Source organism: Scyliorhinus torazame, chromosome 16 (assembly GCF_047496885.1).
Source record: "Scyliorhinus torazame isolate Kashiwa2021f chromosome 16, sScyTor2.1, whole genome shotgun sequence".
In the NCBI taxonomy this organism is placed as follows: domain Eukaryota; kingdom Metazoa; phylum Chordata; class Chondrichthyes; order Carcharhiniformes; family Scyliorhinidae; genus Scyliorhinus; species Scyliorhinus torazame.
Genome location: NC_092722.1, coordinates 166,158,135 through 166,175,630, shown reverse-complemented (window position 1 = coordinate 166,175,630; position 17,496 = coordinate 166,158,135). Strand labels below are relative to the sequence as shown.

The 17,496-nt window shown below is 52.9% G+C and overlaps 1 protein-coding gene across 1 annotated transcript in view; it reads right to left on the bottom strand.

Moving 5' to 3' along the window:
* Positions 1-17,496, bottom strand: part of habp2 (hyaluronan binding protein 2) — a 171,722-nt gene that overhangs the window by 12,351 nt on the left and 141,875 nt on the right. Inside the window, exons 20-23 of the mRNA XM_072477631.1 lie at positions 15,745-15,864; positions 6,301-6,472; positions 3,819-3,913; positions 1,388-1,640 (exon numbers count right to left, since the gene is read on the bottom strand). Coding sequence (XP_072333732.1) covers positions 1,388-1,640; positions 3,819-3,913; positions 6,301-6,472; positions 15,745-15,864 — 640 coding nt within the window. The remainder of the gene's footprint in view (positions 1-1,387; positions 1,641-3,818; positions 3,914-6,300; positions 6,473-15,744; positions 15,865-17,496) is intronic.

Below are 17,496 nucleotides of genomic sequence, written 5' to 3'. Positions count from 1 at the left end.
CAGCACCTAGTTGTCATGCAGTATAAATTGTTGCTCTCTTTGAAAACTGACATTCTAGCATCTGTCCTAATGAGTGCGTGATGAAAAGCTTCAACAGCATGTCTCTTTTTTCAGTTACATCAGTTCTATTAATGCACAATTAATTCACTAGATGGAATGGACTCATGTATAGTTTGATTCAAATCCTAGTAGTGCTAAATCAGCAAAGAAAGAACTGTGACTAATTTCAGAAAAAACTCTGGGAAATTGTTCCCTTATCTAAGACAATCAGGCAAACTCTAGGAGGCCATAAGCAAGCTAGTGTCTGGGCATTTCCAGCCTCGCTAAGCGTGATTGGCCGCGGAGGATGGAGTGGGCCAGTCAAAAGCCTGTGACAGGAAGATTCCATTCAGCATATTGTATACACTGGGTTTAAGAATGATTGCCCATGCATTAACATAGCCTGGGAAATTGGCCAACGTCTGTTCCAAGAAGCATAAAGTTGTTAACTGGCAGTTGCTTTAATATTATATCTTATGAAAAACAGTGCATGTGATTTGTTCCCGCTAATGCTATGAATCTTTACCTCAGTCTAACCAGAAAAATGCAAAACATGTGGGATTTTCCAGCCCTGCCCACTACTAGGATCAGTCAGTGCAGCGAAAGTCAACTGACTTTTGCGGGGCCGCTGCACCCCGCCCCCCCCCCCCCCCCCTCCCCCCACTGTGGGCACTGCCACAACAGGGCTGGGAAATCCCGGCCAGAGAGTTGGACCACGCTAGTATTTAAACCTGATATAAATGGAACACACACAATGAATGAGGCTGTTCAATCTCGTTTGAGAGCACTGTGCCACAAATGGCGGGGAAGTTTGTCTTTATTCCAGGCTTGGCTTGGTAATGTTGAGAACCTTGATTTGGAATCAAGATCCTTTGAGTTTTTTTTTATAACTTAAAGATTTCTGAAGATGAACGAATGGATTAATTCAGGATGCAATGTCAGTTGAAGATTTTTCCTTCCTGTTAGATAGCTTCACCAAAATTGATTTCCTACACCTTCCTACACCTTTTTATTGATTGGTGACTTTAAGGTTAGTTGGAAAGAAAAAAACGACCTACCATCATCATACAACCATTCATTAACAGTTGCTAATGGCCACATGCAGTTGGTTTTGCCTCGAATTAGAAATAAAAACTGATAAGACATGGCTCCGGAAAGGACCAACTTCCTAATTATCTGTAAGTGTCCAACAAAATATCTTGCCCATGCATCTTTATCCAAAAATAACATTGATTGATGTTTTTAATGGTTATCTGCAATCCCCATTATTCACAGCAAATCGTAGCTATGACTCCCCAGCTCCTCCAGATTGGACTAAGACATTTATGATTTGTTTCTAAGGACATACCTTGCATCCAAGCAGTGGGCTGCAGTAAGAACCCAACAGGGTGCAATCAAGGCTCCTCCACATTGATGCCCTGCATCAAAAATGCTTATTGGAACTTTTAGTTGCACAGATGCCTGCCACGGGTGCCTTCCACGGGCTGTCTTTGTCCCACCATAGATGCGACTTAAGGTTCTTCTTAAGCTTACTTCCCCACAGCTTTCGAAAGCCGTAGGGAGCACTGTTGTCGTGACAGTCTCGGGTGCCACTGTAGTTTCTAAATTAAACAAAGAATTCTTCTGGTTACTGTCAAATGGATTTAGTTCTAATATTGTACCATTAAGCTACAAATGCTGAAAAATAAAAAGACGTCAATTAAAACATACTGATCATTTTTCTCTGAAACATCTCAAAGTCCTTCACCCATGCAGGTCATTATTAGTGCATTGGGGACAAGTTGCCATTCATTTCCCAAACAATTGGCTGATGCCGTGCAATAGTCTGGAATTCGCTGCCCGAGTTGGTGGTGGAGGCAGAGATGCTAAACTCTTTAAAAACATGCGTGGATCTGCACCTTATGTGCTGTAAGATACAGGGCTGTGGACCGGGTGCAGGAAAGTGGGATTAAAAAGGGCACCTGGGTGTCCTCGGGCTGGTATGGACAAGATGGGCTGAATGGCCTCCTTCTGTGCTGTAACAATTCTGGGATTCTATTCTATTCTATACCAGATTGGGGTATTTAAAATGGAGGAGTATTACACACAAAACTGCTTGTGTTCCCCCCCCCCCCCCTCCACTAATCCTTTACGCGGTTTGTGATTCAATTTGTCTAAATCATGCCCCACCCAAAGAACTGGCCACATCTCTCCTGGTGCTAACTGGCATTGGTCTGAGAAGGCTCTGAAATGGCATTCATTTTCCAAGGTCAATACGCAATGGTTGGCATATTTTAAAATATTTTTCATATGATAAAACATTTGGTTTACTAAGAAACTGATCAGTGTATACTAATGATGTAAGCAAAAGTTTCAGTCGAGCCTTTTTAAAGAGATTTTCTGTGATTGTGAATCAGGTTACTCCTAAAGAGAGGACAGGATCTCTTTTGGCGATAGATCCATCTTCAGCCAATTAATAAAACTGCACCAGGGTTGCCAATCTTATGTATCCAAGAAAACGTTTAATGGAAAGAAAAGGTAGCTACCATATTCTATTATGCTGTGTGGTTGCATTGGTCAACGGATGATTTTACATTTGTGATCATGCATTTCATTTGAGCCTAACCAGCGCAATTTCAATGGCATTTTGAGAACAATTTCCAATTGCATCCAAAGAAGAAGCTCTACCGGACAGTGGTCAATTTTGGTGTTGTACTTCACGGAGGATGTCAAGGCCACGAGGAGGCTGTACAAAAGATGCACGAAGGTGATGCCAGAGAGAAGTGACTATGTTCGTTACAAAGAGGGAGCTAAGAGGAATTGGGATTATTTTCACTAAAGCAGAGAAGGTAAAGAGAGGTATTTAAGGCATTTGAAACAAGGACGGTTTTGTTAAGGTGATGAGGGATAAAAGGGTGCCTTCTCCTAATTTTTAAGGTAAACTGTATTTTAGAAATCCCAAGCTTCGCATGAATAGAGATATTGTGCAAGTCACAAGCACTCTTGTTGTCTATCATTCCTGAAGGCTTAAATGAAGGAAATATGGAACCTTGCTCGACACCAGTTTAGCTCCAAATTCTGCACCGCCTCCCAAGTTGTACCGCAAAACTGCTTTGCCCATCACAGGAATTTTGGGGCCATAATTTGTTTATCATTTCTCAATATAAGCACCGGCTGATGAAGGCTGTGTAATTGCATACTTTCTGTCAGAGTCTTTCTTTGCCCTACATTCTAGGATTTCTGTCTTCAATAAAATGAAGCATCACTTAAATCTGAAACCTTATCTGAAAAAGAGCTTTTGTAATTCAGTCCCTGTTTTGTCTTCAAGTCTGTGGAGGAGAAAGAAAAGGAGCTCAGAAATCCTGTTACTGGATAGGTAATGATTTGCTTCAAGTTATACACTGAGAGAATTAGTACAAGAAAAATTTAGAGAAAATTCTGCTTTTGGCTCAAGTTTAAACTACTGCTTCTTGCGAATTGCAGGTTAAGAACTCCTTTCATCAGGGTTATGGCAGTAAGGAGGGAAGGGGGACAACAGCACTGATCGAAAAAGGCATGAATGTTTTGACGGTTTTGCTCAGTTACTTCATGGGTTCAAAGAGGATTCATCCACAGTCGGACTCCTCTGCACCTTTTATGCTGCTAGCCTGCATGGTTCTATTTTATTTGGGTTGTGACAAGAGAATAAGTCAATAAGAACAAGTGGTCTCACAAGGAACCTTAACAAAATGGTATCCTTGAAATGCCAGCTCAATGAGCATATACTATGATAACACCACAAATGTTTTAGCTGTACCCACCTCTCGGGCACTGAGAAATTGCACAGAAATCCCATTTCAATTTTCCATTTTGTTCTTGAAAAAAGCACCAAGGTTTATTGTCATCATCCGGATTCCTGATCAAAGATAAAAGTTTCGAAATCATGTCAGATTTAGTTACGTGGCATCGTGCTGAAAGTGCAGATCCATTGTTTTTTATGACAATTGTTATCATTTCTATTTCTCCCTTGTCATTCTCACAGCACCAACTTTAAGGGACAGCAGAGGACGACAATCCTGGACTCTCGCTCAGGCACGTATTGCAATGCTCCACTAAGGCAGTGGAAGTGCATTTTCAGCAATCTGTGATTGCCCTTGCTGAGCAGTGGGCAGCATTGTTACATGCCTCTGTGGGGCTGTGGGGGTGATGCATTGGCGCTTCGATCCAAGTCCTGAAGGGGGTAACCCTGTCACCCTGGAGCCAAACCGACACTTGGTCAAGAGGCTCAAATAGGTCTGGCAACTGGGAGTTTTGTAAAATGTATGAGTTGTGAGGGCTCCCTGGGAAATGATCATATGCCTGCATAATTATTTTTCAGTGGGCACACAAAACTTGAATGCAATGGGAGTGACGCCTCTTCTGATTAATGTAATTGGCTGTTCCCAGGGAACACTAAAGACCACATGAGAGCAGTCAATCACACTCTGTACTTGTGGGAACCATGCAATGGCCCAGAAAACAACTGCTGCAGCAGCCTGGCTCTCATCGTCTTTTATAGATTTATTAACCATACTGGACAGGGCATTAGTCGCCTCCTGCATGCATCAATGTGTCCCAACCTGTGAAGTGCCTCACAAGTCTCCCAAATAACCCTGGATTGAGCTTCTGGCACAGATATTTAGGGTCACATTCATCTTGACAAGGACTGGCATGGGGTTCCCTCCAAAGGCACTGGGCTGCAGATCTTGTTGAAGGAATGCGCACAGGTGGATGACCGTCTCCCAAGCTCTGGCATTGTTCCCTCAGACACATGGAGGTAGGTAGTTGATGCACGTTCTGAACATGCACTGATGTGCCAGTGCTCTTTGGCAATGGTGACAGCCCTAGTTGCCTCCCTCCTGACCTCCCTCCCCCTGGGCTGGTGCCAGCTGGTGGATTTGTTGTCTATGTTCTCACATGACTAAGGCCCTCCGGCCCTCCTCAGGCACCCATGACTAGGCAGGTGGAACCCACCCACCTCCATCCTCTCTCTGTCACCCGTGATTTTCCACCCATTCTCCTTCCCCCAATCAGCCTGGAGCCTCCAACCACCGTACTTGACCCAAAGCCAGTGGCTCGCGACCTGCCATCTCCCAACCCACCCCTCGCTCCCCTCACCCCATCCCCTCACCCGCCATCCCCTTCCCCGGCACCATGGAACCTTCTCCTGTCTTTGTTGAGCTTCCCTCCATTATCCATGTTCCACCCTCAGTTTCCCATGACCTTCCCTCAGAGACCATTGAACGACATTTCCCCCCCCCACCCCCGCAGCTGGAACTGCCCTGTTTCAAACTTGATATCCTTTCTTTGACTGTTGATCTGTCATGTGTCCTCACAGGATGTGACCACAGCAATGGCGGACCCTGCCTCATCAGCTGGAAACTGGCTTGCTTTGGACACCTCCTACAGTTGCCCCCAAGGTGCCTGTGCCTTGCTGTGCTGTTGCTTCGGAATCAAACCACCACCAGCACCTATGATCAGCCCCAGGCACACTTCCTTTCTGCTAGTAAATCATCCAGCATCCTCTGCTCCTCTCCCCGGGTCGCCAAGATAGACAGGGACATAACCTTACCTCAGACCTAAAATTTGAACAACTTTGCCTGGTGGACATCACCTTCAAGCTGGTGGGAAAACAGGAGATATGGGTTTTCCATGTGCTGTGGGCTTCACTTTGAAGGTCGGACTTAATGGGGTGGCTCCCATATTAATGAACATTCATGGTATGCAAATGAATGGTAAATAGGTTCCCACCACCAAGAAGTGTTATGGTCACTCACTATTTATCTCACAAACTGAACCAGACGACAGGAAACTGAGACTTCGACTCCCTCCTAATTATTAAGTCCCCCTGCCTGCCCTGTTTCCTGCTCATACAGGCCCCATTAATTACTGGAGTATGGTATATTATGGTATATTGAGCAGCACGGTGGCAAAGTGGTTCGTACTGCGCCTCACAACGCCAGGGACCCGGGTTCAATTCCGGCCTTGGGTGACTGTCTTGGGTGACGTTCTCTCCGTGTCTGCGCGAGTTTCCTCCGAGTGCTTCGGTTTCCTCCCACAGTCCAAAGTTGCACAGGCTAGGTGGATTGGCCATGCTAAAAATTACCCCTTAGTGTCCCAAAGATAAGCAGGTTAGGTGGGGTTATGGGGATGGGATGGGGATTGGGCCTGGGGAGGGTGCTCTTTCAGAGGGTCATTGCTGACTCGATGGGCTGATTGGCCTCCTTTTGCACTGTAGGGATTTTATGATTCTACATTTTTTACCTACAAAACCTGTGATCGCCAAGGCCATTTTCTTCAGCCTGTTCCCCAAATATATTGATATTTTTCCTTAGAAGCAAGTGTGAACTCCAGTGTAGACAGATTCTGCCCTGTTCCGTTGTACCAACATTGCCTCTGTAGTTTTCGCCGTTTTCCTCATAACAGTCATTGGCATCTGTAGAATGTTAAAGTCTAGAGTTACATGTAGGTAGATGTAAATTTAAAAATAATCTCAATTATTCACCTCGTGGGTGAATAGTTTCCAGATCAAAAACTCAGACAATCTATATTTGCCTGGTGAAAACCAAAAATCATACAAGATTATGCTGCTATTGATGCAAAATATATAACGCGCTATTATAGGACTTTAGCCATCTTCTAAAAATGTTTACATTACAGGAGAGTTTTTTCGCCATTGGGTCATGTCTCATTATATTCTAAACTTCGGTCTAATTTTTCTATTTTAAAAATCTGATCATAAAAGGCTACAAAAAGATGCCCAAGGTTCAGCTGACTTCTCTTGTGGATTGAAACCTTCCCCTGTCTCAAGAGGGAACAAAAGGAACCTTCCAAACTAATGTTTATTCAATGCCTGTCCTGAAACTAGTTTGAAAAATCAGATAAATGGGTATTTCAAATACAAAGGTATTGGTTGTCTCAAAATCTCAAGGTCTGAATTCCACCACAGAATATCTAATCAACCCACCTTATTTGGAAAATGACTTTGGACTTCTTTAGGTCACATGGTGAGACATGCATATTTTCGGTTTGCTTTTAAAAACAACAGAAGCGGTTCTCCAGTCAGAATTCCGCTAAAAGTCATTGAACCACAGGGCGGGATTCTCCGTGAATCGGTGTGATGGCCCGAACCCGGCGCAAATCACTCCACCGTCGGGCTCCCGAAATGTCGCGAATTCTCCGGCCGGGAATGTACTAGTAGCGGCGTGACGCCATTTGTGATGGCGTCACCCGTCATGGACGCGTGCGTTGCGGCGTCACTGCACAAAAGACGGCCCCCCCCGGAGACCCGGCAAAATGGTCGCCCGCCGCGCAGCGCCAAGTGAGACGCCCCACTGTCTACCCCCCTTTCCCCGATCCCCCCTTCCCCCTTCCCCATATCCCCCTTTCTCCCATATCCCCCTTACCCCATATCCCCCATATCCCCCCTTCCCCCATTTCCCCCCTCCCCCATATCCCCTTCCCCCATAGCCCACTTCCCCATATCCCCCCTTCCCCCATATTCCCCTTCCCCCATCATTGGTCAGGGGGCATTGACAGCGGGCCCCCCCCCGGTAATTCTCCAAGCACCGATGGGCCGAGCGGCCGCCCGTTTTTGGGCAGTCCCACCGGCGTTGATTGGACATGGCAGGTAAGTTGGCTGGTGCAGTCCACGGGGGGGCGGGGGGGGGGGGCGCAGGGGGATCCGACCCAAGGGGCGGCCCCCACGGTGTCTGGTCCGCGATCGGGGCCCACCGATTTGCGGGTGGGCCTGTTCCGTGGGGGCACTCCTTCCTTCCGTGCCACCCACTGTAGGGCTCCGCAGTGGCCGGCGCGGAGAAGAACCCCCCCCCTGCGCATGCGCCAGAATACACCGGCCAGTGCGCAGACCCATGCCGGTGGTTCTGCGCATACGTTGTCCCTTCGGCGTGACGCCGGGGTGGTTTGCGCCGTTTTTGACGCCGGCGTTGTGCCATCACGCCGATCGCTGGGAATCCCGCCCAAAGTATCCGGAGGGTCAAATGCTGATTAAAGAGACTGGGGAGACGGAAGGGAGCCAGACAGATTCTGTCCAGCTACAGAAAGCTGAAGGAGTCCCTAACATTCTACAGGATGAGATCGAGCCTGTAAAGATCAGGGGATGAGAAGGAAACCAGAAGACTTTCTAGAGGTCAAGATGGAACTCCAAAAGGCTAAAAAATCCAAAACCAGGCCAATATTGTTTAAAGAAGGCAAGGCAAGGGGCGAAGAAGATAAATGGAATGAAAGGGCAGAACCAGGATCGAAATTCGCTGACCAGCGCCAAAAACGGCGCGAATCCCACCTGCATCGCACCGCCCCAAATGTCGCTAAGTCTCCGGCCTGGAATGGGCTAGCAGCGATGTGACGCTATCTGCGCCGGCTCACGTGGTTCATGCCTTGTGGCGTCATGCACGCCGCACAGCGTGACGGCTCAAAAGACGCGCTGCTCCCCCCCACCCGACCAGAAGACTCGCCCGGATGGCCGCCCGCCGCTCAGCCCCGAGGTTCCAGTCCCGCGATATTGAGGCGCTCCTGGACGCAGTCGAGCATAGGAGGGAGGCCCTGTATCCCGGACACGGCCGCAGAGTCGCCCCACGCCACAGCCGGCGTCTGTGGAGGGAGGTGGCAGAGGCCGTCAGCGTTGTGGCCCTGACACCACGGACAGGCACCCAGTGCCTCAAGAAGGTGAACGACCTCGTCAGGGCAGCCAGGGTGAGACCCCCTTCCACTGCCTGATATCCACATCCCCCATATCCCCCTCTCCCATATCCCCCATATCCCCCTCCCCATATCCCCCATATCCCCCCTCCCCATATCCCCATATCCCCCCTCCCCCATATCCCCCTCCCCATATCCCCCCTCCCCCATATCCCCCATATCCCTTCTCCCCCATATCCCCCCTCCCCCCATATACCCCCTCCCCCATATTCCCCCTCCCCATATCCCCCATATCCCCCCTCCCCATATCCCCCATATCCCCACCCCCATATCCCCTCTCCCCCATATCACCCTCCCCCATATCCCCCTCCCCCATATCCCCTATATCCCCTTCCCCATATCCCCATATCCCCCCTCCCCATATCCTCCCTCCCCATAACCACCCACCCCATATCCCCACTCCCTATATCCCCCATATCCCCCTCCCCATATCCCCCCTCTCCATATACCCCCTCCCTCATTTCCCCCCTCCCCCATATCCCCCCTCCCCATATCCCCCATATCCCCCTCCCCATATCCCCCTCCCCCATATCCCACTCCCATATCCCCCCTCCCCATATCCCCCATATCCCCCCTCCCCATATCCCCCATATCCCCCCTCCCCCATATCCCCAAATGAATCCAGCCCTAACCTTAACCTCTGCAATACACACGCAACCGATGGCGTGCATTCATACAGCTGTCTAACACTGTTGCCTTTTACCCCATATCCCCCATATTCCCCCTCCCATATCCCCCATATCCCCCTCCCCCATTTCCCCACCCCCATATCCCCTCTCCCCCATATCCCCCCTCCCCCATATCCCCCCTCCCCCATATCCCCCTCCCCCATATCCGTCTGTGGCCCAGGACATGGCTGCCCTCTCACAGGAGGCCATGAGCCAGCGCCAGCGGCAGATGGCAGAGGGGCTCAACTCCGTGGACCAGTCTCAGCAGGCCATGGCCCAGTCTCTGCAGGTCATGGCCCAGTCTCAGCAGGCTATGGCCCAGTCTCAGCACGCCATCGCTGAGGGCATCGGCGCCATTGCCCATGTGCGAGCCGGCGTCGCACAGTCACAGACAGGGATTGCCAACTCCCTGAGCTCCATGGCTGGAAACCTGCAGACCCTTGTCGATACCAGCATGGGCTTCCAGGACTGGCAGCGCCAGATGTCGAGGGGGCGTCGGGTGGCCACCCACATAGAGGCCTGGGGGCCATTGGGCACCCCGAGGGAGTAGGAGGTGCTGGGGCCCGTTCCGGTTCCCATTGTAGGGGAGGTCCCGGAACACCTCAATACCTCGGGCTCCCCCCCTTCCGTCCCAGGTGCATCGGGTGGGCAACGGGCAGGACAGGCTGGCAGCCCGCCATCCCAGTCGCCCGGGCCGCAGCCTGGCACATCTAGGCCAGGACGCCCCAGGAAACGGCCGCCAAAGGGATCCCGTGTCAGAGGGCAGGAATCGCAGGAGTCCACCTCCAGTTCTGCTGTACCGTCTGGGGAAACACCTAGGCGTAGTCAAAGGGCCCGTAAGGCCAAACAATTAGACACTGAGTAAGTTGGCACGGGTGCAGGGCACAGATGAGTTTTAGGGGCTAGGGCACGTGCATGAACTGTTTTCGTTATTAAAGTCAATGTTACACCTACAGAAGCTGCCTTTGTGCTCTGTCCAAAGCGTGCGGGGGTGTCATGTACGTTAAGCGCAAGTGTGTGTGTGAGGGGTGATCTTACCTCAGCCCCAGGTGAGTCTGCCCCCTTCCCCCTGGGCAGCCATCAACATCCCCCCGGGCAGAGGACGGGACCGTGTGCTGCAGTGTCACAGCCGCATGCAGGGATGGTCCGAGTGGATGGTGTTACTGTAGCCATGGGTCAGATATCGTCCAGTGATGTGGAGCCAGGAGCTCATCGCAGAGCGGGTGGTCATCATCCTCCATGGCCTGCAATAGACACGCATCCACCGGCAACTGTGTGAGCCCGGCCATTGTGCGCAGGTGGATCGGCAATGTAGCGGTTCTCCCCCTCATTGCGTGGCCTCCGTATAGGCGTCATCAGCCACGATCGCAATGGGTAGCCCCCGTCGCCCAGCAACCAGCCCCTCAGCCGGGGATGGCGTCCCTTGTACATGCCGGGGATGTGTGACCGCGACAACACGTATGAGTCGTGTACACTGCCCGGGTAACGGGCGCAGACGTGCCGGATCATCATGCGGTAGTCGCAGACCACCTGTATGTTCATCGAATAAGTCCCCTTCCTATTGGTGAACACGGCCCTGTTATCTGCAGGTGGCCGCACGGCGACGTGCATCCCATCAATCGCGCCCTGGACCATGGGGAACCCGGCCACGGCAGAGAAGCCCACGGCCCGGGCATCTTGGCTGGCCCGGTCCACAGGGAAGCGGATGTAGCGGTGCGCAATGGCATATAGGGCGTCTGTCACTGCCTGGATGCACCGATGCACCGATGTCTGCGATATGCCGGACAGGTCCCCACTCGGTGCCTGGAATGACCCCGTTGCATAAAAGTTCAGGGCCACCGTAACCTTGACGGACATGGGGAGAGGGTGTCCCCCGCCAGTGCCACGCCTATACAGGTGTGCCAGCAGGTGGCAGATGTGTGCCACGGTTTCCCGGCTCATCTGGAGTCTGCTCCTGCATTCCCAGTCCGTGAGGTCTTGGTACGACAGCCGGGGCCGGTACACACGGGGCGTCCTCGGGTGCCTCCGTTGCCGTGGGGCCGCAACGTCCTCCTCCCCCTCCTCGTCCTGTCGGTCAGGTGTCCCTCCAGTCTGGTCGGCTGCTGCCTGCCCCTCTGCGGCAGCCTGCGCCGCCTCTCTGGCACGCTCCGCCTCCTCATCCAGGGCAACATGGACATAAGCGGCTGCCGCCACGGCGGCCAACATCGCTGGCTGACCGGAAAACATGACGGCCTGCGGGTGGGGGTGGGGGTGGGGGTGGGGGGGGAGCGGGGGGAACGACGACATGTCATCATTGCCCATACCCCCTCCTCCCCACAGCCAGGTGGCATGGACCGCATGGGCGCGATTGTTGGAGGCTGGCACCTGGCCAGGTGGACCAACTCACTTGCCCTTGCACTCCCCCTCCCCGGCACGGACCCCCCCTCCCCAGCAGTCATCCCCCCGTCCCCCTCCCCGGCACGAACGTCCCCGTCCCCCTCCCCGGCACGCACCTCCCCGTCCCGCTCCCTGGCACGGACCTCCCCGTCCCCCTCCCCGGCACGCACCTCCCCGTCCCCCTCCCCGGCACGCACCTCCCCGTCCCCCACCCCGGCAGTCATCCTCCCGTCCCCCTCCCCGGCACGGACCCACTCCGTCCCTCTCCCCGGCACGCCCCCTCCGCCCCCCACACCGGCACGGACCCTCCCCGGCCCCCTCCCCGGCACGCACCTCCCCGTCCCGCTCCGTGGCACGGACCTCCCCGTCCCCCTCCCCGGCACGCAACTCCCCGTCCCCCTCCCCGGCACGCACCTCCCCGTCCCCCACACCGGCAGTCATCCTCCCGTCCTCCTCCCCGGCATGCACCTCCCCATCCCCCTCCCCGGCACGCACCTCCCCATCCCCCTCCCCGGCACGCACCTCCCCGTCCCCCTCCCCGGCACGCACCTCCCCGTCCCCCTCCCCGGCAGTCATCCTCCTGTCCCCCTCCCCGGCACGCACCTCCCCATCCCCCTCCCCGGCACGCACCTCCCCGTCCCCCTCCCCGCCACGGAACCCCCCCCCATCCCCCTCCCCGGCACAGACCCACCCCCTCCCCGGCACGGACCCCCCCTCCCCAGCAGTCATCCCCCCGTCCCCCTCCCCGGCACGAACGTCCCCGTCCCCCTCCCCGGCACGCACCTCCCCGTCCCGCTCCCTGGCACGGACCTCCCCGTCCCCCTCCCCGGCACGCACCTCCCCGTCCCCCTCCCCGGCACGCACCTCCCCGTCCCCCACCCCGGCAGTCATCCTCCCGTCCTCCTCCCCGGCATGCACCTCCCCATCCCCCTCCCCGGCACGCACCTCCCCATCCCCCTCCCCGGCACGCACCTCCCCGTCCCCCTCCCCGGCACGCACCTCCCCGTCCCCCTCCCCGGCAGTCATCCTCCTGTCCCCCTCCCCGGCACGCACCTCCCCATCCCCCTCCCCGGCACGCACCTCCCCGTCCCCCTCCCCGCCATGGAACCCCCCCCCATCCCCCTCCCCGGCACAGACCCCCCCCCTCCCCGGCACGGACCACCCCGTCCCCCTCCCCGGCACGGACCCACTCCGTCCCTCTCCCCGGCACGCCCCCTCCGCCCCCCACCCCGGCACGGACCCTCCCCGGCCCCCTCCCCGGCACGCACCTCCCCGTCCCGCTCCGTGGCACGGACCTCCCCGTCCCCCTCCCCGGCACGCAACTCCCCGTCCCCCTCCCCGGCACGCACCTCCCCGTCCCCCACCCCGGCAGTCATCCTCCCGTCCTCCTCCCCGGCATGCACCTCCCCATCCCCCTCCCCGGCACGCACCTCCCCATCCCCCTCCCCGGCACGCACATCCCCGTCCCCCTCCCCGGCACGCACCTCCCCGTCCCCCTCCCCGGCAGTCATCCTCCTGTCCCCCTCCCCGGCACGCACCTCCCCATCCCCCTCCCCGGCACGCACCTCCCCGTCCCCCTCCCCGCCACGGAACCCCCCCCCATCCCCCTCCCCGGCACAGACCCACCCCCTCCCCGGCACGGACCACCCCGTCCCCCTCCCCGGCACGGACCCACTCCGTCCCTCTCCCCGGCACGCCCCCTCCGCCCCCCACCCCGGCACGGACCCTCCCCGGCCCCCTCCCCGGCACGGACCCCCTCCGTCCCTCTCCCCGGCACGCCCCCTCCGCCCCCCATCCCGGCACGCACCTCCCCGTCCCCATCCCCGGCACGGACCCCCTCCGTCCCTCTCCCCGGCACGCCCCCTCCACCCCCACCCCGGCACAGACCCTCCCCAGCCCCCTCCCCGGCAGTCATCCTCCCGTCCCCGGCACTCACCCCCCCTCCCGGCGCTCCCCCGGAGCCCACCCCACTCTAACCGCCCCCCCCCCCCGCCGCACACACACACACCCCTACACACACCTCTCCCCCACACATACAGACTGCGGCCACGCCATCACCTCTCCAGCGGCCAACCCCCTAGGCCGCCGCCCACCTCCACGCTGGTTGGCGTCAACCATGAGCACTGGTTGACACCGATTTAAAGGTGTTTTGATTTACGCCGACGTGGGGGGGTCGGAGAATCCCGCCCCAGAGCTCTGGTTAGCAGACACCTTTCATCAGGATTTAAATAGGGGAAAAAGTGGTTCCCAAGCTAGCAGACAGTCAGCAAGAGAGATACCTTATCCAGTCAAAGAACCACCGGGCAGTACAGCAGAAGCTTGCTTGCCAGTCACCTATGGATAGTAGGGTGCCAAAGGACACAGGGTATGCTGGGGACCAGCCCATCCTCAACATAACTGAAAAGGGGTAGTCAATACTCATTATGGTGGGAACATAATATGCTGCCCATGCCCAAAAACATCTGGTGTGGTCTGTCAGGCGGGAGTGAGCAGCCCAATTTTTAGAAATGGGATGTGGATTCTACCTCGGAGATCCGAAGGGTCCTAAGATTGAACGCTCCTTTCTTCCCACCCACAAGCAGCCTTAAACCCATTGCCCCCCGCACCCCCACTACCCAGTCCCCTCCCCCACCGTTCTAATGTAGCAAACCTTCCCCTACGAAGACTCCAGGCCTGTTTCCGAGGATCCATTCCTTCTTCTTCTTGTCCCCTGTGGCAGTACTGGCAGAGCCTACTATTGTACTCTTGGCACTACCAGGATAATGGAACTTGCAGACAATCGGATTGTCTGGCAGCTCCCGAGGGCAGGAATTCCTTACCAATGAGAGCCAAAGTCCCATCAGTGCATGTTTAGCCTGCCTGCAACACGTTATGGCTGTGGGGTTGGCCCGTGAGGAGCAGGTGGGCTCCACACCGATATTGTACTGAGGGGGTGAGTCGTCCATCTCCCTGCAATATTCAGCCCAGACTTCCACCAGAAATCCATCGAAGAAGCTGTGAGTTATTGAAGCAACTAAGGTAAAAAAAAAAACAGCAATGCCTTGAAAGCGGAAGAAAGACTCCCTTCCAAACTGTTTCAACTTCAACTTCACTTGAGAACCATTCTCCTGGAAATTCAACTACAGGAAGCCTTGCAGCTTACTGAGAATCCTCTGATTTACAATCCTTTACTTCAACTAAAGCATCAACTCATCTAAGAAAATATGGGCCTGCCACAAATGAGATTGAGACAATCATAAATTGCAATTGTATTGTTTTACCTTCATCTGTATCTTCGTTTTATGAATGAGTTAAATGAGTTAAATGCCATGTTTAAAAAGAAATCTAAGGCAAGTTCATGCTAATAAATAACTCTTTTTTTAGAGCAACGAAAAGCTTGCTGCTGGCCACTATTTAATTGGGATTCTGAGGGTAATAAAACACATTCCCGTACATACAAACATACTGGCCATAAGCAGCAAAAAGGAACAAATAAATTATGTCTGTGACAACAGTAATATTTGAAAGTGGGACAGGGACACCCACCCCCCAACCTGTTCCAATTTTAAGTTTTCCTGAGAACCTACTTACTGGAAATTTGAAAACTAGAAGTCTCCCAGCTGACTGGGAATCTCTACTTTACATGATTATCATTTCAAATAACTACAGGCCTACCAAACGCAAAGTGACTGAGATAACTAAGTTGCAACCATAGTTTTTTATTTTAATCTGTATCTATTATTTCTGTATGTGACATTATCGATGAGATGAGATGAGTCAGTGAGAAATCGTGTTTAAACATCCCGGGTAAGCATGTGATAATAAATAATCTTTATTTTGAAATTCACAAAAAATTTTTTGTCAGAATCATTTAATTGGGGTAAGAAAAGATACACCCCTTACATAAAAACACATAAAAGAAGTACGTCAATTCTGTTCATGATACCAATTTAGTGAACATTGTTACCTGTTTCACAATACTGTCCTGTGAATGATTTTGGACAGATACAGGTGAAAGATCTTCTTGTTCGGCCCGTTCTGCAGGTTCCACCGTTTTTACAAGGGTTTATTGAGCATGTGCGAATTGCTGAGAGGAGATAGCAGGGAAAAGTTGTTTAAACTTCATAACATCACCAAAGACATATGGAATTCAGACTACCATCTTTACTTTAGCTGTTATGATTTTTTTCTACTTTGAAACTGTTTGATGTTTGATAAAACAAATGTAAACACGCAGAGAAACAATAAGGAGAAGTTGGTCCTTGTTTTGCCTGATTTTGAGGAAAATGTTTCTAGCCATGTTCTCTCATACTTTATCTCCCCAAGAAGTGTCAATTTGTCAGCAGAGGCATCCACATTTTTAAAAATAGCCCGTTGAATATGTTAATCAGGGTTATAATGCCTCCTTTACTTCCTTGCTGCTGAATTGGGCTTATGTTGGGAGAACCATGTATCACACATGCTCTGAATTGTTGCTCCATGTCTTCAGAGAGTACTTACATTAGTGTGGAGCCAGGAGAAGCAGTGCCTCCTCACTCCACAGTAATACTATGAGCTGCAGCCACTCTGCATTTCCTTCTTCCTATTCTGGTATTTATTCATGAAACAGCCCCATATCCAAGCCGGCTGAATTTTTCAATAAGCCAAACAGCAACCTGCATGAGATCACCCGACTGGCATCCACAACCAGTTCTGTAGATGAGACCCAAGGATCACTTGGAGGGAGTTCTGAGATTTCCTACCTGGTAGAGAATTGGTTCATCTGGTGCAGTGGTACGAAACCCCACTGCCACCAATGACTATCCCTCCAGATTCAGTTAATGGACTAGCCTGACTAGTTAATTGTTAACAATACCTTTGAACACTACAGATTGACCTGGAGGTTCCCCACCAAGTCATTCACCAACCTGACTTGGAAATATATCGTCGTGCAGTGGGCTAAACAGCTGGCTTGTAATTCAGAACCAGGCAGCAGCGCGGGTTCAATTCCCGTACCGGCCTCCCCGAACAGGCGTCGGAATGTGTCAACTAGGGGCTTTTCACAGTAACTTCACTGAAGCCTACTTGTGACAATAAGCGATTATTATTATTATTATTATTATTGTGGCTGGATCAAAATCCTTGAATGCCCTCCCTAACAGCACTGTGGGTGTATATACACCTCAGGGATTACAGTGGTTCAAGAAGGCAGCTCACCATCACCTTCTCAGGGGCAACAGGGGATGGGCAATAAATTCTGGCCCAGCCAGCAACGCCCATAGACCATAAATGAATTTTAAAAAGAAAATGGGTCTGCTAAGTCAACCATGGTAGATGAACTCTGAACTGAGCTCCCAAATAACTTAGAGCCACTTCAAACCTAAATAGAACCCATTAACCTCCTCCTAAGGAAGATAGTCACTCGTTGGTGTTCAGGGGATATTCACACAGGGGCTTCAGTCTTTGATGGTAGGATAACAGAAGGCAAGAGCTCCTCACAAGTTTAATTTGCTCCTCCACAGTATATTTGCCCCTCCTTATTATAAACCCTCAGCTTGGTTCATAGTGCACCATGAGTTGTTGTAAGTATATTACATGGAGACAGCGGGTGCAGTGTTTCATATATACCAGGGATTAGGAAGCAGGTTTTGGTGGGGGATGATGTGGGTGGAGGTGTTCCGATGTCGGCCTGTTATGGACTACAGTCAACATCTCCTTCTTTTGTGGCCTGGTCCCCCTC